Genomic DNA, 21,670 nt, shown 5'->3' with positions numbered 1-21,670 from the left:
AAAGTCTATTTGCAGGGCTTCCCTGGTGGCACAGTGGTTGAGAGTCTGCCTGCCGATGCAGGGGAAGCGGGTTCGTGCCCCAGTCTGGGCGGATCCCACATGCCGTGGAGTGGCTGGGCCCGAGAGCCATGGCTGCTGAGCCTGTGCGTCCGGGGCCTGTGCTCTGCAACGGGAGAGGCCACAACAGTGAGAGGCCCGCGAACCGCAAAAAAAAAAAAAAAAAAAAAAAAAAAAAGTCTATTTGCATCTTTTACATATCTTCCTGATCATGAAGAAAATCTTCTTTTTGCTTATTTCTGTGATTTTCGTATATTTAAATATTTCATGCACCCTATTGAATATTCCATCTTTCTAATTCCAAATCTCAAGTTTCTGGGGCCTAAATCCACTTCTACTGTTTCTGTTGACTTCCACTCACAATGGTGTGTTTTCTCTGATCTTTCATTGTGAGCTTATTTTGATTGATCTTAAACCCTGAAATCTAGAAATCTAAGAAATCTAGGGTCTCAACTTCGGCCGCCTTATTTCAGTTTATTTCTGCTGGAGTCCCTGATTTAGTCCTGGAATCTTGCACCCAGCCCTGCTCTTGGTTCAAGGCCTAGTTTCAAAGAAGCCCCCCCTTCTGTGTGCTCACTACTTGTCTCCCAGCTCACTTTCTCTAGTTTCTTGAGAGTCTCCTCACTTTCTTCAATGCAGGACGCAATAAAAATGCGTTTTTAAGCAAGTGCTTATTGTTCTGCAGTAAAAACGTCACCATACAGCCTGGGAGCCCTTTCTTCATATCTCGTGTCCTAGGTCCTCAGTCCATATTCATGACTCAGAGGGCCATAGCCCTAATGCCTATCATGTAGTCCCTGCATGCTTTTTGTCAGTACGTTCTAGCCACCCAGCTTCTGAACCTGTTCTCTATTTGGGGGATCTTCTGGATCTTCTTTGTGAGCTTGGGTGGGAGGCAGAGACCACCTCCCCTCTGGAAGCCAGAGGCTCCTCTTTTCTTAAGGTTGAGGTCAGATGAGCGGCTGGGTTCCCTCAGTCCCAAGAGCCCACGTGGACTTGGAGGTCCCCATGCCATGGGGCCGGGGGAGCTGCCACCTGGTGCCATAATCCGATTTCAAGTAACTGGGGTGACAGAAGTTCCACTAGCAGGTCCTGTGGGGACCAGGTCTCTGCAGACTTGGGGGCCTGGGGGCAGGAGCCAGAGTGCTGCTGGCAGCCCAGAGGGACACCCAAACCCTGTGGGGAGGGCAGAGAGGGCTGGAGGTGGCAGGAAAACAGGGACAGGGAGGGGCCGCTCCAGGTTTCCCGCAGGTGAGAGGGCGCAGCTGTCTTCGGCTTGGAGGCAGGGCCCCCCGACTGTGTTGATGGGAATGAGAAGTGTGTGCGGTGGGGGAGGTGGGCTGTAGGAGGGCACCCCCACCCTGGAGAGGCCCAAGGGCGTGTGGGGGTCTTCTAGGTGGTCCCCAAGGGAGAACACGTTCCATCAGGAGGAGGGCGCTGGAAACGGACTCTGTGACTGAAGAACATGGTCATGAGCAGGTGAGGCCAAGGGGCTCCTTGCGTCACGCACGACACATGCGTGTGCTCTCCCGATGAGGGGCCACACAGGCGGCCTGGAGGCTGACCCTCTAGGAGGGGACGTCATCAGCGTGCGGCTCAGTGGAGGAAATGGGAGCTCAGTAGCCTGCCCAGGGCCTCGGACCGTGCTGGTGGGGATGACCACGGCCGTGCGGGTGAGGCAGGCTGTGCCCTGGATGGTCACCGCCTGCAGGGGGCCCGATTCAGGGGAGTGACCGGGACAAGGCTGGGGTGGCTGCCCCCGGGAATGGGCTTGGGAGCCAGTTCTGGAGGCCCAAACCAGGCCTGGTTCACACTGGACTTCAGAGCCCAGCACTAGTGTGGTGGGCAGGCCAGGGAGCGGCGGCCAGGCCTTCACAGAAGCAGCCACTTGAAACCCGGGGACTTAAAATTTACCAAGACTGATTTCAAGGTTATTGCCATTAAAATTAATTTTTATTTTTTCTTATAAAACTTACTAAGGAATTCTGAAGAATTTTCTTAAAAGCTACTTAAATTCATACAGTTAAAAACATTAATAGTCAACAGAGTAAAAACATGGCACCCACTCCATCTTGAATCCTCTTTCTTTCTGGAATAACACTTAGACGTGTTTAGAAAAATATGAAAGTCTTTAAAATATGGCTTCTAGAGTGAGTGAAATGCAGAGATCATAAAACTCTTCCCACGTAGCCAGAAGCAGAGGGGCTCATGCTCCCTCTTCCCTCCTGACTCTCACAGAGGGTGTGGGGTCTGAAGGTGGACCGCGGGGTCTGGCCGTGGACGGCAGGGCCCACCCAGGTCTCCTCCTAGAATTGGAAATGAGGCCAGGCTGTGTGAGCAGCTCTGGAGGAAGGGGCGTCCTGGGGCCCTGGGGGACACGCTTGCTCTATTGAGGCTGGGCAGCCCGGTCCTCGGGCTCTGGGACCTCATTCACTATGATCACGGTGACCTTGGTGGGGATGCCGGGCTCAGTGGCCTCCTTGGGGCTGCAATCCTTCTGCACACTGATGACAGGGGTCACCTTCATCCCATACTCTTCTTCCTCGATGACGGGCAGGCTCTTGACCATTGCCCACTCATGAGGCTCCTCCTGGCAGCTCCCGGGGAGGTAGAAGACCGTGGCCTCCAAGCTCCAGGGCTTCTGGCTGCTGGGGAGGACGTCACAGTGCCTCTGGGACGACGTGTCTTTCCTGTGGCCACGCAGAGGGAACAGGAGAGTGCGCGTTTCCGGGACCGACTTCACAGGCAGCACACTGGCGGAGAAGGAGCCCTGGAAGGGGCTCTCAGTCGGCGCAGGTCCCTGGGCTCCTGCAGAAAAAGGAGACATTCCCGTGAGCACCTCGGAGGGGTGTGTGCAGGGGTGGGGGGCTCCGAGCCCAGGCACACGGCCCCGCACACGGCACACGGCGCCCCACCCGGCACAGAGCGGCCGTTGCAGCAAAGACCAGGCTCAGCTCTATGCACCTCTTGTCCTGCCCTTTTGCATTTCTGTAAGTTTTAGTTCATCCTTCCTCAAATGTGTTTGGTAATTAAGGAATAGTTTTCTGTTCTCTTCAGATATTTTGAACTTTGCCTTTTAGTTCTCTAAACAAAATAAATCCTCATAGTTATTTGGTGTTTTCGTCTGATGAGTCCCGAGGCCTCTGCGTCTGTTTCTGCTACAGTTTCTGTGGATTCTCACGCCAGTGCTTTGTCCCCATGTGAAGTCGGTCATTTTACTGAGAGCTGCTCACCTTCTGTGCAGTTCTCTTTGTGATGTCGTTGATGAAGGAGCAGCAAGCAATGAAGGGCGAGTCTCAGAGGGTCTCCGCCTGGCACCCAGGATGACCCTAACCCTCTATGTCACTTCTCAGCTTGAGGGCTCAGGGGATCAGCCCCCTTTCACAAAGTTAGGGACAGCCTGGTGTTCCGAATAGTCAGCAATGAGTTTTCTCTTTTCCTCACATCCCCAAGGTTTGAGGCTGATTATTCCTATGTCCTTTGGGGCTAGAGAACTGGGGTCCTCTGGCTCACCTCCACATTTTGGGGTTCCAGTTTTATGGGACAACTTAACCCATAAAGTTAAGTTGGCTCTGAACTTGGCCTTCTGTTTCTACCTCCTGTACGTCGGTGAAGATCAAGGTCACCAGGGTTGGCAGGTGCCCTGGGCTTCTCTCTAGGGGTCTCCCTGCCTCAGTCCCAGCCTGAGAACCCCTCAGCGCCTGGCTGGTTCATCATCACCTTTAGGAGGACCTCCACACGTGGGCGCACCCTCACACACCTATGGTGCTCACTTGTCGGGAGCACCCTCTGTCCTCAGAATCAACCTGCACACTCGGGCTCATGGAACAGCCTCTCTCTTCTCCCCTCCCTGCTTCATTGATGCCATGTTTGTGTTTGTGAGCCTTCAAATCCAGCTTACGTGGAATAACGTAACATCAGTTAACCCTTCCAGCCTCCATCTCCCTTCCAGGAGTCAGAGTCTCCGAGTCCTACATCGAGCGTGCTGAAGAGTTAACAGCTCAAGGAGGTGCCCTGTGGGCTCTACCGGGATGCACACTCATGAGACGATATCGTCATGAACGTTAGTTGGTGAAAGGCTGAGTGGTGAATATTTTTTTAAACTCTGGAAGGATGAAGACTCACAAACAATGAAGACACTGCGTGAAATCACTCGAGACCCCGGCAGGTGGGATGTGGTGGAGCCAAGTTGGAGTGTCCATGGAGCACACTGGACCTTCTGTTCCAGTCGCCATCCAGACTCTCTGGTGGGACCTTGCCCCCTGTGGCCACCATGAGCTTGGCCACCATCACTGGTTGGGGCCCACAGCTCGGATTGGTGGCCACAGAAGGACGCCCAGAGCCAGCCCTCAGGCAGGGGCAGACGTTCGCTGCTGGTGCTTCGGCCAGGGTCCAGCTCCACCTCTTGGACTGCTTTTTGGCACAGAGTGGGGAAGGCAAACACATGGGATGTCAGGAGCTGTCTGCGGACACATCACAGAGACAACTGTCCCAGCCCTGAGTTTCCATGCTGATTTCTCTCTCCTTTTTTTTTTTCCTTAGAAAATATTTAACTCTGTAGAAAATCACACTTGGGTAGATCTCAACATGACCCAAATTGCCAAATAGCTAACCTGAAGCTGAGCCTTGGTTTTCAGCCATGTCTCCTTCCATTTGCAGCTTTATTTCTTGTTGATCCTTTGCATTCTACAGAAAGAGAAGTAATAGGGAATCCATGATGCAGTATTTGTTAAACTGCCAAAGGGGACAAAATGTAGTGACAAGAGGATGTTTTAGAGACAGACAAGCCTGCCTCTCCCCTGGATGAGCTCTGAGATGTGGGCAGTCGGTCACCTCTAGAGCCTCAGAGCATTCATCTCTGTGTGTGGCTAGAACCACCACTGCTTCTGGTGGAGAATGTTGGCTTTTTCTCCAGCATGTACATCAGGATAAAGACAAGTGTGCTTTGCCTAATGCGTGTGAGGGTCTCATGGAAGCCAAGGAGACCTGTGTGGGTTCCCAGCACGAGAAATGGGGGGTGCCTGGGGCACACACAAGTCATCGCAAACCTGGCAACTTCTCCATATAACTCGCTGCTCTGTGGTGCTGGGGTCTGGCTACCAGGGAGCCCCTAGTGTTTTACACCCACATCTGAATACAGGCACTTTTTTCCTTGCCCTGGTGCTAACCTGGCCCAGCAGACTGAAGACTTTATTGTCCCATGTCTGCCAGCTAGCCAACAGGAAGGGTGACCACAGCTCTTGCCAGATTTGCCAAAGGGTCAGGGATGGTGATCATTTCAACTTCCAGTGCTGAATGTGGCAGGAACCAGAGACTGCGACTATGCAAAATTGTTCTTTGAAACTTTGGAAAGACTTACAAGTAAACATGTCACTAGGAGACTTCTAAATCAAAACAGCATGTCTAAAATACGCTATAGTCTCCCTTCCCTGATCCAATACTTTAAAATTATAGTCAATAGATAAATAGATACACAAAGGGGTAAAGATATAACCTCAGGGGAAAGCAAGAAGGGAAACCCTTGCTGGGCCAGAAAAGACAGCTCCCAAAGAGGAGGAAGCAAATGGGCACAGAAGGACATGGTCAGAGGAGTGTGCTGTGGAAGGTGGGAGAGACCCTCATGGAATCCACCGTGAGGGGGGCAGGGTGCTGCTGTGGTTGTGGGGGGGTACCCCCAATGGATAACTTGCTGGGACCACTGCAGGCCGAGCAGCCAGGCAAACGATCGCTGCTACAAACCTTCCTGAGTCCACAGGCAACAATGGGGTGTCTGCCCCCAGATGAAAGCACTGGAGCAGTAATCTTGGTAGAGACAGGGCAGTGTGAGAAACAATACACAGAGGAAGTGATGCCCAGGAAGCAAAGGCGAGGTGAGGTGTTGCCAAACCATCTAAAAATTACTGGAACTAAGGGGAAACAAAATATTACTTTGGAATGAAAATAAAAACCAGACAAAGCAGGTAGGTGAAACAGTGGAGGACTGGGGAATGGAGATTTGTGGGGAAGGATGTGGCTGATGACTGTGTTGAAGAAGGTTGTGTATCAAAAGTGCAGCAATGGTTTGCTAGGGAAAAGGGGTGCAGTCGCAAGCTTTAGACGTTTGTCCTCCACTGAGGTAACCCTCATGCTGTAAGGAGCTGTCAGTCACCCATCTCACACTTGGAGACTGATCAGATACTGTAACATCCTGGGGGGGAGGGAGAGGCCGCCACCCTCTGTTCTTTAGTCCTGCTGCAGCTTTGGGCAGAAGAACCTTCATTCCCAGAGCAGCTGGCTGATGCACTCCACAAGTTTGGGGTTGTGTGTTTTGCTTGGTCTGGCCTTGCCCTGAGGGGCAGGCACAGGTGCCTGCCTTGGTTTTGGCCCCCTTGGCAGCAAGAGCTTCCGTCAGTGCCACCTTCTGGAAGATTTAAAGGGACAGAACCTTTCCCCTCTATTTGCAGCCAGACATTTAAGAAAGTCTTTGTCAGGTCACTAGCTGACCACAGAGATAACGGAAGAGAAATTTCAGTGACGAGAAATACACACTTGGCAAAAATAGTTTGGAAAAGTCACAAGCACATAGTTCCAACCTTCAACAGGCAAAAATCTATAATCCCTGAGGAGCGAATCTGACTTCCAGAGTTACCACATTATAATACTCGGAATATCCAGTTCTCAACAAAAAATTATAAAACATACAAAGAAACAGGAAGCCCAGACTTTCAAATTAATAGTCAAGGATATTGAATCGGCTGTCTCAAAAATGCTCAGTGCGGCAGAGGACATCATGGACAAAGAAGTAAAGGACATCAGGAAAATGGTGTACGGACAGATAAGAATATCAGTAAAGAGGTAGAAATTAGAAAAAGACACTAAACGAATTCTGGAGCTGAAAAACACGAAAACCGAAATAAAAAATTCACTGGAGGAGATCAGCATATTTGAGCAGGCAGGAAAAAGGATCAGAAAACTTGATGAAACTGAAATTATCCAGTCTGAAGACCGTAAAGAAAAAAGAATGAAGGAAAGTGGACAGAGGCTGATGGACCTGTGGGACACCATCGAAGGTATCAACATACGCATTTGGGAGTCCCAGGAGGAGGGGAGAGGGGAAGAGAACAGAAAAATACCTGAAGAAATAATGACTGAAAGCTTCTCAAAGATGAAAAACATGCATCTACAAATCCAAGAAGCTTAACAAACTTCAAGCAAGGTAAACTAAAACAATCCACACTGAGATATTACAGCCAAATTCTCAGAACCTAAAGAGAGAATTTTGAAAGCAGCAAGAGAGAAGCAACTGATCACAAACAAGGGATCCTCATTGTGATAAACAGTGATTTCTCATCAGATTCCATGGAGGCCAGGAGTCATTGGGGTGACATAATGTCACGAAGGAAAAAAAAAACCCCTGCCAACCAAGAATTCTATACACAACAAAAGTATCTTTTAAGAATGATGGAGAAATCAAGACATCTTCAGGTAAATAAATGCCGAGGGAATCTATCACCAATAGACTTAACACAGTTTACACAGCCCCTCCAAATTCTTCAGGCTAAAATGAAAAGGTACTAGACAGTCTTTCAAAGCTGCTTGTGGACATCAGGACTCCCACAAGGGCCGCTGGTGGTGCCTCTGTTTTGGGGTCCGTCTGCTTCTATCACACACACACACACCATCCCGCGGCCAAGAACAGCCTTGGCCCCCCCTTTCTCTGCTGCTCTGCACTCAGCTGGGCTGCCCTGAGCAGCACTCCTGGGTCACAGGCAAACCAGTCATCCTAACCTCAGTCTGGGGAGCCTGACTTCTACACAGAGCCTCATTCTGCACTTGGGGCTCAGAGGTCGGTCCCCCGGGCTCACCTGGAGTTTCAGGGAGCTCTCTGGGCCCATGGTCCTGAGGGGGGTCACACTTGAGCGCCTGGACCGTGGCAGCAGGAACCCCTTCCACTTCACTCTGCTGGAGCTGTGGGAAACAGAAGCAGCAGGGAGGCGGGGGTTGGCATGTGGGGGACACGGAAGGAGACCACGTGCAGTGTCTGAGGGCTGGAGAGGTGTGCGAGCATGTGCGTGCATGTGTGTGTGTGTGTGTGGTGTGAGATTCAAGTAAATGACTTGTTCCTTTTAATTTTTATTTTAAATTGTATTAAATGACACCAGATGAAAGTGATTGAGCTTGGAGGGTAAGGGTGCAATCTCCAAATGCTTACAACATAGGAAATGTTTTGTAAAAGTAGCTTTTTATTTAACACTCTCCCTGTTGCTGAGTAAGTGAATAAAGAGTAATTTACTTACTGTCAAGTTGTGAGTGTGTCCATTGTTACACGCTATTCTAAGATATAAGGCTCTCGTGGCCACACACAGTTTTGCCAGGGGACAGAGCATACGCTTTAACACGTGTGCTTGAAACTGGGTCGGGGCCTTTGTAAAGGGCCACTTCCTGCCCTTGAGGCAGGGAGGTGGGCAGTGGGCTGGCCCGTGTTCCTGGAAGGCGAACAGACTCAGCGCCCACTGGACTCAGGCCTGCGTCAGGAGGACACTATTGGAAACCATCGGAAGGGCGTCCTACATGTTCACAGAGAAATCAAACAAGCATGACTCGTATGTGTCCATTAGCTCAGGTGTAAGTTGTAAAGAAGGTGACAGGGAGAACTCAGGACTTTCCAGGCTGGGGGACAGCCGTGGGTGACAGTGTCAGAGAGTTACCTGAATAATTGTATTTTCTATTATGTCTTCCTTCAAATACCCCATCACAGATAAACCACCCTCCTCAGGAATCTGCGTTAAGAGGAGTATACAGCCCATTGTCAGGGAGAAAAGCTCACAGACTTACCCCACTGTGGATGAACTCAGGTTGGCATCCAGTTCCTGTGGGGGGAAAGGAGTAAATGATGATTCATCAAGTTAAAAAAGAAGCCCTTGACATGGAGCTTATCTTACACAAAATCAAGTCCATCATCAGTGGACTTTGAGTAAGGGTACCTCAGGGGCTCCCAGGTCCAGGGAAGGATCTCTGGTGGGTGGTACCCTACCCCCAGTCCTCGGGTTCTGGCCTGAATTGCATCCCCTCCATTTCTATGTTGAAGTCCTAGCCCCTCGTGACTTTGTGACTGCATTTGGAAATAGGGCCTTTAGAGCAGCAATTAATGTGGAATGAGGTCATTAGGGTGCATCCTAGTCCACTGTGCCTGGTCTCCTCACATGAGGAGGAGATTAGGATGAAGGCCGTGTGATGGCCAAGGAGAGATGCTCCAACCTTGACCACGCCCTGACTGCAGACTTCTAGCCTCCGGAATTGTAAGAAAATAAACGTGTAGTTTGGGCTGCCTGGCCTCTGCAGCCCAAGCAGAGAAATACACTGCCACACGTGCACGTGTTTTCACTCCTGTTTGGTGAGGACGGGAGTGGGGCGGCTGGGTCACATGCAAGCATGTATTTGGCTCCAGGTGCTGCTGGCCTGGCCTGTCATCCACATCTCACCCGCAGGGCACAGGCCTCCACCTCCTGCCTCTTCACTACACTTGGTATCAGTGAACTTTTCGCTTACAGCCACGCTGGCGGGTGTGTGGTGATACCTTATTGCAGTTCTGATTTGTATTTCCTCGGTGTCTAGTGACACTGAGCCTCTTCTCAGGTGCTTATTCGCTGTCCATTGATCCCTTTTGGTAAAGAGTTTGTTCGAATCTAACCCTAACCCTAACCCTAACCCTAAGCTTTGATGATGTCCAATGTATCACTTTTTTTTCTTCCTTTTTTAACCTAAAAAATGAAATATTTCATGTATTTTTACTCAAAAATCATGCAACCGCAGATAACACTTTGGAAAATAGAAAAAGAAAACTAAAAGTTACCCAGAGTTCAATCATCCTAATGCATTTTCATGCATTTTCTGTCAATCTTTTTTTCCCTATTTATAGGATTTGGTTTTTGTTTTATACAGTTGCAAACATGCCATATATGTAATTTTATATACTGCTTTTCCCCACCTATTACATCAGAAGCATTCAACTTTATTATTTCATCTTCAAAGCCAGAATTTTCAATTGGCCCATCATCTGTCAGGACTGGATATTCATCCCATTTTACTTAATCATTCACCTGAATTTGGATTTTTAGATTATTTCAGATTTTTCATTATTGTAAACAATGTTATGGTGAACATCTTTGCAATAGAGCTTTGTCCACATTTACGATTGGATCTTCAAGTTAATGGTAAGAAACAGTTGCGTGCTCCCAAGTGTTGGGTACTGTGCTAGTGAAACATCTCTGCAGTCATCATCAATAAACTTAGAGGTCTGCACAGGAGTAGACATGCACAGGGCTCCCCGCCCAGGTAACCGGCAGAACTGGGTTGAACCCGGGAAGGCTTAGAGTCTATTTTCATTCTCAGGAGTGCAATTCCTGGGACCAAAAGTTTATTAATAGGTTTACCCAAAGGAAGACCTTCTAAAATAAACCTTATGATCTAACGTGCATCCTGGTGACTGTCCTTGGAATTTGCTGAGACTAGATCTCAAGGTTCTGTCTCTCACACACAAGGTGACGACGTGAGATGCGATCATCTCGCCAGGTACACGCATGCCACTGTTCTCTTTCATAGACAGTGCTTTTGGCATCGTATAAAAGAAAACTTTGCCTAACACAAGATCTAGATGCCCGTCTGGATGTAAGAATGGACGTAGGAACATTCCGTTAGAGTAGCAGCCCCAGAAACACTATAAATGTTTAAAACAAGCGAGTCAAACAGGCAACTCCTGCGCTGTGCGGTCCTCCCCCGGGTCCCTGAGCCTGGCCCCTGGCCCCGCGCCGTGCTTACCTGCAGCCCCGAGGAGCTCTCGCCTAGGTTGCTGATGGTGGAGTCCAGCTCTGTGAGCTTCATGCTGGTGGGACATACAGAAGGAAGAAAGGACACATATCAGCAAATGTGGACTTTTGGGGGCTCAGAATGGGCTGTGAGAGGCTGCGCGACCATACAAGGCTCAGAGAGAGAGCAGCTCTGCTGAGCCCTGGGGTCGGGCCTCTGACGCTGAGAGAGAACAAATGCCTCCTCTTTCAAGCCCCTTAGTTTGTGAGGATTCGTTGCACTAGACCTAAAACGAACACAAAAGCATCGTGTTGAATTAGCCACGTGGGCCCAGTGTAATCATCTGAGCCTCTAAAAACGGAGAACCCAGGAAGCATAATTCAGAGAGATTTGAACGTTAAGAAGGACTTAAACTGCCATTGCTAACTTGCGATTCAGGGGGACGAGAAAAGGTGAGAAGTGAATTCTGTCACTGTCCCCAGTGGGCTTGGAAGTGGATTCTCCCCCAGAACCTCCAGGGATGAACGAAACCTGGGGGCACACGGTTGCTGTCTGTGGGGTGCAGAGAAGAGACCCAGTTTCACTCGACCAGGTTTCTGCCCCAAGGAAACCATGAGACAGCAAGTGTTGATGTGCGTCTTCACATGTAAGATCTTATTCCTTGTTCACATCCTCATCCCATCCATGTAACATTCCGTAACAGATAAACAGTCCAGAAGAAATACTCTTTAGAAATTGGTACGACAACCGCTGCTAGAGTAAGAGACACTGTGTAAAGTCCTCCGTGAGGTTCTCCGTGGCAACTTGCCCACAGAACACCGTCACATCCACGGGCACGTATGGGGCGCAATTCTTCCCCTGGCAGGTGTCACGTGACTTACGTATTTCCCCTGGTCTCTGTGAACCGAGATCCGACCTGCTCTAACAGGGTCAGCCGTAGGGGTGAGGCTGGGAATGGCCATCAAAAGTGCAGATTTCCTCAACTGGATCCAAACGACTATGTTACCCTAGCAACATTTTCTGCCACACAAAAGACTACTGGTAATTTATTTCCCATCTCATCTCAACTTATTGTACATAAGTTACAATGTAACTTATATTGTACTTGTATCACACGTTACCCATCATTAACCCTTTCATTAAACAATGCTAGCTCCTTTTCCAGTTGGAGGAGGAGAGGCTGGATTGGAAAAGAAAAAGAATCAAGATGGTAAAGATGAATATGACACATGCCCAAGGTAGGAGAAAAAGTCTTGATTTTTTTCTTTTAACAGAATGAACTTCACAATACATGAGGCTCCTAAGGAATTGTATATGATCATTATTGTATAAAATAAAACATTATGTATACAATGCACAGAAAAATTATTAGAAGGGAAGACTTAAAAGATACAAATCAAAATTCCAGCAGTAGTTATTGGCGGGTGGGGGACGCTGAGTGTCTTTTGTTTTTATACTGGGAATTTTGTATTTCCAAATTTCCTATAATAAATATGCATTGATTTGGAAATCTGAAAACAATTGTTCTGAGGTGAAAGTTTACCATCCTGGTTCCAGTTAAGTTTCTATCATTCTTACCAGAAAGGGATAAAAGAGAAACGTTCTCAGATTTTACTTAAAGGGTCATGGTTAGATGATGCTGTAAAGTGAAATTCATAATGACTTGGAGTTACATGATAGTCTTGCCAGTCAGATTTCTCAGGAAGTCAATTTAGAAGAAAACTTCTTGGGTTGTTTGAAAGAGAATGATCTTTTTACACTAAATTGTATTTACTGGCTGATTGTTAGACTGAGCAAAAATCTAAGTAACTCTCAGCATCTGAGAAACTGCCTAGTGGTGCATTTCTTCTAAGCTCCCCTTTCCTGGTCCAGGGAACCTCTCAGCTCTGCTGGATGCAGGATGGAGAGAGAGTGACCCACAGGGGCACAGCCCCAGCACTCCCCATCCCCAGCTCCCAGCACGTCCCTCCAGAAGGGTGGGGGCTGCACTTCTGGCCCCTTTTCCACTGAGGAGAGATGAATCGAGGCTTCCCTGTGCTTCCACATGGAGCAGTGGTGCTGGGAAGAAGCACTGGTCCCTCCCAAGTGAAGCCATATTGAAGGCAACACCAACCCCAAACCCAGGTGTCTTGGAACTGGACAAAACCATTTCAAAGTTTATCTGGAAAAATAAATGTGTAAGAATTGTCAAAAATTTTGAAAAATGAAGACATCTTGATAGGAATTTGTCTAACAGGGAATAGAGGGATGCTGCTGCAGTAGAAAGAGGTAACTGAGGCAGAAGCAGGCATCCAGGATGAGTGCAGATGGGTCCAGACACTAAAGAGAGAGCTTCTCACTTCCACGGGGAAGGTGGGCTACTTAATAAATGAGGTGGCAACCAACAGTTGTATCGTTGGGATAAAATGACTTTGTTACCTGTCTCACTGTTTCCAAAAGTCAAGATGGCCTGAGAATCAAAATGTAAAGAAAGCAAATAAAAACTATGAAAATATTAGAAAGGCTATTGGAGGCTATTTGTAGAAACTGAGAGTAAGGAAGGCTTTTAAAAGTAAGACAAAAGAAAATTTTGACAAATTCAGCTTCAGAAAAATTTGTGACCTCTACATTGCAAAAGACACAATACAGAAATTTTTTTTTTTTTTTTGCAGTACGTGGGCCTCTCGCTGTTGTGGCCTCCCGCGTTGCGGAGCACAGGCTCCGGACGCGCAGGCTCAGCGGCCATGGCTCACGGGCCCAGCCGCTCCGCGGCATGTGGGATCTTCCCGGACCGGGGCACGAACCCGTGTCCCCTGCATCGGCAGGCGGACTCTCAACCACTGTGCCACCAGGGAAGCCCCGAAATTTTTTTTAAATGACAGACTGGATGAAATATATTTGAAACGCATAGAACAAAGAATTAATCAATATCTTCAGTAGGCAAAGAGCTCTTAAACTTGCTAAGAAATATACAAATAGCCCAGTATAAAAATGGGGAAAATATGTGGAAACCTAATGCAATGCACACAAGAGAATGTGTGTGCACATGCACACAATATAATGGTCAAAACAGATGAAATGATGTACATTCCCACTGGTATTAAGAGGAATGCACATAGAAACAATTACTTGTTTTATTTGGATAAAACTAAATATACTGTTAGTATCTTGTATTGAAAACTCTGAGGAAATTGATGGAAGTGTGAATTACTCTAACTTTGGGGAAAGTAATCGTGAAGATCTATGAAGATTTAAAGTGCACAGCCAAGCCCTTTGCCCTGTGGATGTCCTACAGAAATAAAACCAACTGTACCTAACAATATTGGCCCAAAGACGCTTCCGGTAAACTGTCTGAAAGAGCCAAAGCTGGACATAACCTCAGGGTGTGCCGGGGGATAGCTGACGAACTCACGGTCTCTCCATGGAAGAGGATGACTTTCCTGATGAGAAGGAATCACGTCTATGTGCAGTGTCACAAAAGCCATCCACGATATACCATTGTGGGTATAAAATAGGGAGCTGCAGACTGACAGGTATGGCGTGATTTGATCTTTTTCCTGTAAGCTTTTGTGTATGGATAGAAAGCAAAGGTGGCGGCTGCTCAGATATCAGCCTTGAGGTGGTGTTGGGGGTTTTCCCTGGTCTCTATATTGACATAAGAGCATGTGTTACAGATATAATAATGAAGAAGCAGAGAGGTGTTAATCTCAACCGACTCTCAACTTTAAATGGATAACAAGCCCAGCTTCCTGGCATGGAGCAGGGCGTGGTGGGCCGTCATGTGGTGGGCCTGGCGATAGCACAGGTGACCAAGCCAAAGGGGACTTTTCTCAACACTTGAAATCTAAGGAATTTTCCCTGCTGGGTTTCAGATTTGCTCGGGACTGGTGACCCTTTATTCCTTCCGATTTCTTCCTTCTGGAATGGGTATGTCTAGCTTATGCCTGTCCCGTCAATGTATTTTGGAAGCAAATAACTTGTCTGGTTTCACAGGTTCACAGATGGAGTGGAATTTTGTCCAGGATGAATCAATCATACCCTGAGTCTCAGCAACCACTGATTTGGATGATTTAGGTGGTGAGATTTGGGACTTAGAGCTGATGCTCGAACTGGGGGAAGTTGTGATGTGGCGACAGAAGAGCATGGATTTTGGAGGGCCAGAAGGCAGACTCTTGTGGGTTAAATTGTGTCCCTTCAAAAAAATGAACAGTTGACCCTTGAACAACATGGCTTTGAACAGTGCGGGTTCACTTATACGTGCGTTTTTTCCAATATACAGTTGGCCCTCCAGATTTATGGGTCTCACATCCAAGAATTCACCCAAACTTGGACTGAAATTTCTATCTGTGGTTTGTTGAGTCCTCGGATCCAGAACCCACAGATATGGATGGCTACTTATGGGACTTGAGCATCCATGGATTTTGGTAAATGCAGGGGCTCCTGGAACAAATCCCCCACGGATACTGAGGGATGACTGCATTGGAGCCATAATTCCCAGGACGTCAGAATGTGTGACCTTATTTGGAGACAGGGTGTTTCAGAAGTCATCAACTTAAAGTGAGGTCATGGGGGCTTCCCTGGTGGCACCGTGGTTAAGAATCCGCCTGCCAGTCCAAGGGATATGGGTTCGAGCCCTGGTCCAGGAAGATCCCACCTGCTGCGGAGCAACTAAGCCCGTGTGCCGCAACTACTGAGCCTGCGCTCTAGATTCTGTGAGCCACAAAACTACTGAAGCCCACATGCCTAGAGCCCGTGCTCCACAACAAGAGAAGCCACCACAATGAGAAGCCCACGCACAGCAATGAAGAGTAGCCCCTGCTCACTGCAACTAGAGAAAGCCAGTGCGCAGCAACGAAGACCCAATGCAGCCAAAAGTAAATAAATAAAAGAAAATAAAAAATTTTGGATTAGGGTGGGTACTAAATCCAATACCCGTGGTGGCCTTGTAAAAAGGGGAAATTTGTGCACAGAGACAGGCATAGAGGGAAGATGATGTGAAGAGACACAGGGAGAAGATCACCGTCTACAAGCCAAGGAGCCAGGCCTGGAACAGATCCCCCCACCCTCAGATCCCAACCCACCCTGCCAACACTTGATTTCAGACTTCCAGCCTCCAGAACAGTGAGACCTGTTTCTAATGTTTAAGCTGCTTGTTTTGTGGTATTTTGCTGTGGCAGCCCTAGTAAATGAAAACACCCACCATAACATTGCAAGTAAATTCCCTGTTTCTCCACCTTCTGTGAGAAGATGACTTTTCATGACTGCATACAATTTCATCACGGAGACAGCGTGTACTCTTAAAATGTGTTCTTACCCTGGATGATGACCTTTATAATGGGCCATGGTCTGCTTTTGTGATTCTGAAGGTGAAGAGGTCATGTGCGTGTGTGCAGTGCTCCTGGGGCAGAGTGTCACTTACCTTAGCATCTAACTGACTCAACAGCGACTCAACATGAGTCAGCCTGACTGTTGGGGGCTTAATTGAACCCTAACGTTAGTAGAGGCCGTCAAAGGGACATTCGGACTCAGCGGAGCCCATGTTCTCCCACTGGCACGGAAAGTAAAGAGCCTTGTCTTGTTTTTGTGTATTAGTTCGGAGAGTAGTTGTAAAGAAGGGCGAGAAGAATTACTGTAGTTTTTGCAAGTAAGATAAGTAAAAATGAGAGACATGAATGGCTATAATTGTTAGTAATCTTAGGTGAAACAATGTTAGCTTCCATTGTGTTACACATTATTTAAAAATATTCCATCACAGATGAATTATTTTTCGAAGTAATTTGAGTTAAGAAGAGAATATAGCTATTTTTCAGATAGATACAACAACTCCAGTAAGCATCTAACCTACCTCTGTACAGGTGAACTCAGGCTGGCAACTGGTTGCTGTGAGAATAAATAAAAATCAGTAAAATTGTAAAGGAAGAAATTGTCGATGTTGAGGTTATTTGTTCAGAAAATTCAAGTTTGTTATAGTTGATTTCAAGCAATGGTGTCTCAGGGGCTTCTGAGGCCTGGGAAAGGATCTCACTGGTGGGATAGTATCTTTCCTCCCAACCCAGGTTACATGTACAGAGGTGGCTTCATTTCTCCTAGTCAGGAATGGGATTGCTGGGTCAAATGATAAGAATATATTTAAGTTTTAAAGAAACTGCCAAACTACTTTCCAAAGTGGTGTCACTTTAAATTCTCATTTTCCTTTCCATGTATTAAGACATCTACAGGTTCACCAACACTTGGTATTGTTAGCCTTTTTAATTTTAGCCATTCTGATTCATGTGTAGTGGGGTCTTATTTTAGTTTTAATTTTCATTCCCCTAATGCCTAATGATGTTGACCATCTTTTCGTGTGCATATTTGCCACCCATATATCCTTTTTGGGGCAGTTTGTTCAAGTCTTTTGCCCATTTAAAAAACTGGGTCACTTTTCTTATAATTGAGTTTTGAAAATTCTTTATATTCTGGATACAAGTATATGGTTTGGAAGTATTTATTCCAGTCTGTGACTTATATCTTTATTTTTGTAGTGGTGACTTTTGAAGGGCAAATATTTTAAATTTGGATGAAGTCCAATTTTTCATATTTTTCTTTAATAGTGCTTTGGTGTCATATTAAAGAAAACTTTGCCTAACTCAAGATCACAAAGATTTTATTCTGTTTTCTTCCTAAAGTGTTGTAGTTTAGCCCTGAAATTTAGGTCCAAGATTGATTTTGAGTTATTTTTTTGTATGCTGTGAAGTAGGACATTAAGTTCATTTTTTTCTTCCTTGTGGGTATCCAATTGTTCCAGTATCATTTACTGAAAATACATTTCTCCCCATTGAATTGCCTTGGCACATTTGTTTAAAATTCCATTTACCATAAATGTAAAGGTTTTATTTCTGGAGTTTCTATTCTGTTTCATTGATCTCTATGTCTATCCTTATGCTGGCAACCATACAGTAGCTTTGTGGTGAAATTTGAAGTCAGATTGTCTAAACCCTCCAATTTGGTTCTTCTTTTTCTGAATGATTTTGGCCACTCTAAGTCCTCCGAATTTCCACATACAGCTTGCTATTTCCTTAAAGAAAAAATCTTGCTGGGAATTCAATGGGGATCATGTAAGTTTGTAGATCAATTTGGGGGAAATTTTCTATCGTGACAATATTGAGTGTTCCAATCCATAAATATTGTAAATCTTTCCATTTATTTGGATTGTGTCTAATTTCTCTCAGCAATAGTTTGTAGCTTCACATATAAAGATTTTGGGGCTTGTTTCGTTATTTTATTATTTTTTGATTCTACTGTGAATGGAATAGTTTTCTTAATACCATTTTCAGAATTTTTACTGCCAGTATACGGAAATGTAATTCAGTTTTTAACATTGATTTTATATCCTACCACCTTGCTAAGCTATCTTATTATTTCTACTAGCTTTTCTGCAGATTTGTTAGATCATGTTTCCTACAAATAAACACCGTTTCATTTTCAAATCTATATGCCTTTAACTTATATTTCTTGCTTTACTGCACTGGCTGGAACTTTAGTAAAATGTCAAATAGAAGTTTGGAATGGACATTCTTGTCTTGGTCCCAATCTTAAGGGGAAAGCCTTCAGTATGAATTAAGTATGAATTAGTTGTAAGTTTCACTAGTGTTCTTTATCAGATTTAGGGTGTTTTCCCCCCTAGGTTGTGAAATTGTTTTATCATAACTAGAAGTGTTACTAGCAAATGTTTTTTCTGATTGATTGATGTGCTTGTATGTTTACTGTATTTTATTTTATTAATATGTTTACTACATGAATACGTTCTCAGATGTTAAACCAACCTTGCATTTCTGGAATAAAGCTCACTTAGTCACAGTGTATAGTTCTGTATATATGTGACTGCATTTGGTTTGCTAAATTTTGTTAATGATATTTGCCTCTGAATTCATGAGTGATATTGGCTTATGATACTCTTTTTTTTAATGATACTCTTTTTTGATGACATTATCTGGCTTTAGTATTATGTACTAGCCTCACAGAAATGAGTTGGGAAGTATTTCTTCCTCCTCTATTTTCTGGAAGTTTGTGCATAATTGATTTGGGTTTTTTTCCCCTTAAAATAACAGTTAGAATTCACCAATGAGGCCATTAGGGCCTAGGATTTTCTTTGTGGAGAATTTAAAATTACTAGTTCAGTGTCTTTACTTGTTATATGACCATTTGAATGTTCCATTTCTTCTTGAATTGGTTTTGGGAATTTGTACCAACTAAGTAGAATGGTAAATCCCTTTCTTAAGTAATAAAGCAATATTTCAACCTTAGAACACTTACAATTAAGTATAGAAAAGTTTAAGAGACCCAAACCCATAATGTTATATTTTTGCATTAGAAAGTCACCTGTGCATTGGTAATTTGGAATTTCATGTTCTTAAATGCCAAAGATAATGTGTTCTCCAGTGCAGGAGAGAGAAAGGTTTCAAATCTCAGAGTCTTAGAAGATCTGCCTTCTCTTAGGAGTTGAGCTTGGCCTCCTTCTCTCCTGTTGGCCACCAAATGGATATAATAATGTGTCCAGGAGAGTCTTAGTGAGATTTAACATAATGATCAATGACAAGTGTCCATCAGAGTGGTGACCACGTGGTCAGGACTGGCAGCAGGTGTCAAATGGGACTGTCTCAGGCAAACTGGAACATAGGGTCACCCTGGCTTTAACGACAGCAAAGGAAAACCCATGGACGCCTGCTCCTGGCTTGCAGTGAAGGTCACCTTTGGTGGTTGGGTCTGGGGTGGGTGGGCAGGATGACAGTTTCCACGAAGTTGCTTCCGAGCTTCTAGTAGAAGTTGCTAGCGCGAGCGCAAGCAAGGAAAAAGACTGCTGACAACTTCACTGCTGCTAAAGGTGGGTGCTGACCCTCTTGCTATTTCTAAATTATTACAAGGATCCACCTTCTCTGATGCCCTCCAGGCTTCGTGGTGAGATGAAGCTCCTCCACAGAGAAAATAAAGTCACCAGCAACCTTCAGAAATTGGCATAGTAGCAACGCCTGCTCACAAGTAGCCTACCAGAAACCCCTGGAGCATCTGACCTCTGGGAGGGCCTACAATGAGTCAGCCCTGCAGGCTTGATCCTGTGAAGTTATGGAAATGATATGGCACACTCACATCTCACACACACATCACACATGCATCACACTCACACACACACATCACAAACACATCACACACACTTCACACACAGAACACACATGCATCACACACACACTCACACACACACACACAACACAAGCCTCACAGTTAAGAGTACCTCTGCCCCTCACTTTCTCTTCTGTTCCCCACCTACCTTTGTTCCCACGTAAGGGGCATCCCTGGGAACCACATAAATGCTTCAATTCATCAAACAAGCGATTCCAAATACTGCTCTGCCCTCATTCTTGGAGGGCCTGAGACCCACCTTCGGCTCTGACCCCCGTGGTGAGTCTCACGCTGGTGGCCGTGGGCTTACCTTTGATGACGAGGTGTCCTCTGGCTTTACGGTGGTGGAGCACAGACCCAGGTGCATGGAAGTTGGCAGGAAAGCCTTGGGCTTCTTTCTGCTAGGATGGGGCAGGCGGAGGGAACACTGAGGTCAGCGAGGAGGGAGCTGGCTGGGGGCAGGAGCGCACGCGGGGCGGGTAAGGCTGCAAAGCCTCACGCCAGCGTCAATGCTGCCGTTTCCTCCTTAGAGCAGCAGCCCTGGGAGGCCGTGTGAACGCTCGATGTAAAACAGCCTGCAGGGGCTGTGCATGTAAAGGACCATGGCTGCTTGCCAGTGGGATGCCAGGAAGACGGGCTTCGCCCCACTGAGCCCCCCCAGGACAACTGCACTTGCCAGTTTGTGAGCAGCAGCGGTGCAGGGGCTCTTTACAAGTGCACAGTGACGTGCCTCGGGGCCACAACATTGCCACTTTGTGGCACTTTCCCGCAGGGGCTCCAGGAAATGAATACGGGAGGCTTGTCTTTGATGCCCAGGTAGGTCAGTGTCATCACACGGACCTCCACAAACCGAGGAACATGGAAGGGGGAAGTTGGGGAGGTTTGAAGCATGAGGAGGACTCGGCCCCCCGCTACCGACTTAGAGATGGAGCGTGAGGACGGGACTGGCTCTGTCAACATTCCAGACCCACCTTCTGCAGAGGCCACTGCCCCAGGAGCCCTGGCGGCTCTGTGTGAAGTGCCAAGCAGAGACTGATGCGCCCGCAGGCGTGTGACTGCGGGAACCGAGAGTTCACACGTCGTCTTTGCCACTAAGCCTGTGGGGATTTGCTGTGTAGCAATGGGAACTGGCACAGGCCACGCCTCTAAAATCAGACAGGAAGTGTCTGCCTGTGTGTGGTCCTCTCCCCACTTTATTTTCGTCCTAGCTGGTCAATTTCTATCAATATAATCTATTCTATTTACTGTTCCACGGCAGGCAAACAGTCCAGAACAGAAGAAACACTCCCAGTAAACTGGTCTGATAACTGCTACTAGAGACACACTTTACGAAGTCCCACAGTGTTTTCCACCAAAACACGCCTGTGAGACACTTCAGTGTCTTGTGATTTAAACATATTCCCAGGTTTCTAGGACCTACTCCAGCAAACTTTCCCCCAAATCGGGCTGTGTCTACTCGTCAACTGTTAGGTTGATTCCCAGGTCACCCCAGGAACATTTCTGCAGCAAAAAAAAGGTCATTGGTGTTTTATTGCCCATTGGGTCTGGAGGGCTTGTAAACTTGTATTTCGTTGCATCACACTTCTCCCACAATCAACCCTTTCAATAAAGGGATGCAAAAGTGAAGACTAGATTGAAAATAAAGAATAGTATTCCAAAAATGAGGAATACGGTACATTCCAAAGTTGGCATGATT

At 46.6% G+C, this 21,670-nt stretch overlaps 1 protein-coding gene across 1 annotated transcript; it reads right to left on the bottom strand.

Annotated features, from left to right (window-relative positions):
• Nucleotides 1-1,988: 1,988 nt before the first annotated feature.
• Nucleotides 1,989-11,200, bottom strand: LOC309804035 (uncharacterized protein). Its single transcript, XM_082621039.1, has 5 exons — nt 10,855-11,200; nt 8,872-8,906; nt 7,902-8,004; nt 4,671-4,743; nt 1,989-2,865 (listed from the first exon to the last, which is right to left on the bottom strand). Exons 1-5 carry the CDS (start codon nt 10,915-10,917, stop codon nt 2,444-2,446), a joined length of 696 nt encoding a protein of 231 aa, XP_082477165.1. The 5' UTR covers nt 10,918-11,200; the 3' UTR covers nt 1,989-2,443.
• Nucleotides 11,201-21,670: the final 10,470 nt, after the last annotated feature.

Source organism: Mesoplodon mirus (genome assembly GCF_964341445.2).
Source record: "Mesoplodon mirus genome assembly, chromosome: 5".
In the NCBI taxonomy this organism is placed as follows: Eukaryota; Metazoa; Chordata; class Mammalia; order Artiodactyla; family Ziphiidae; genus Mesoplodon; species Mesoplodon mirus.
This window is presented reverse-complemented; position numbering and strand designations above follow the sequence as displayed.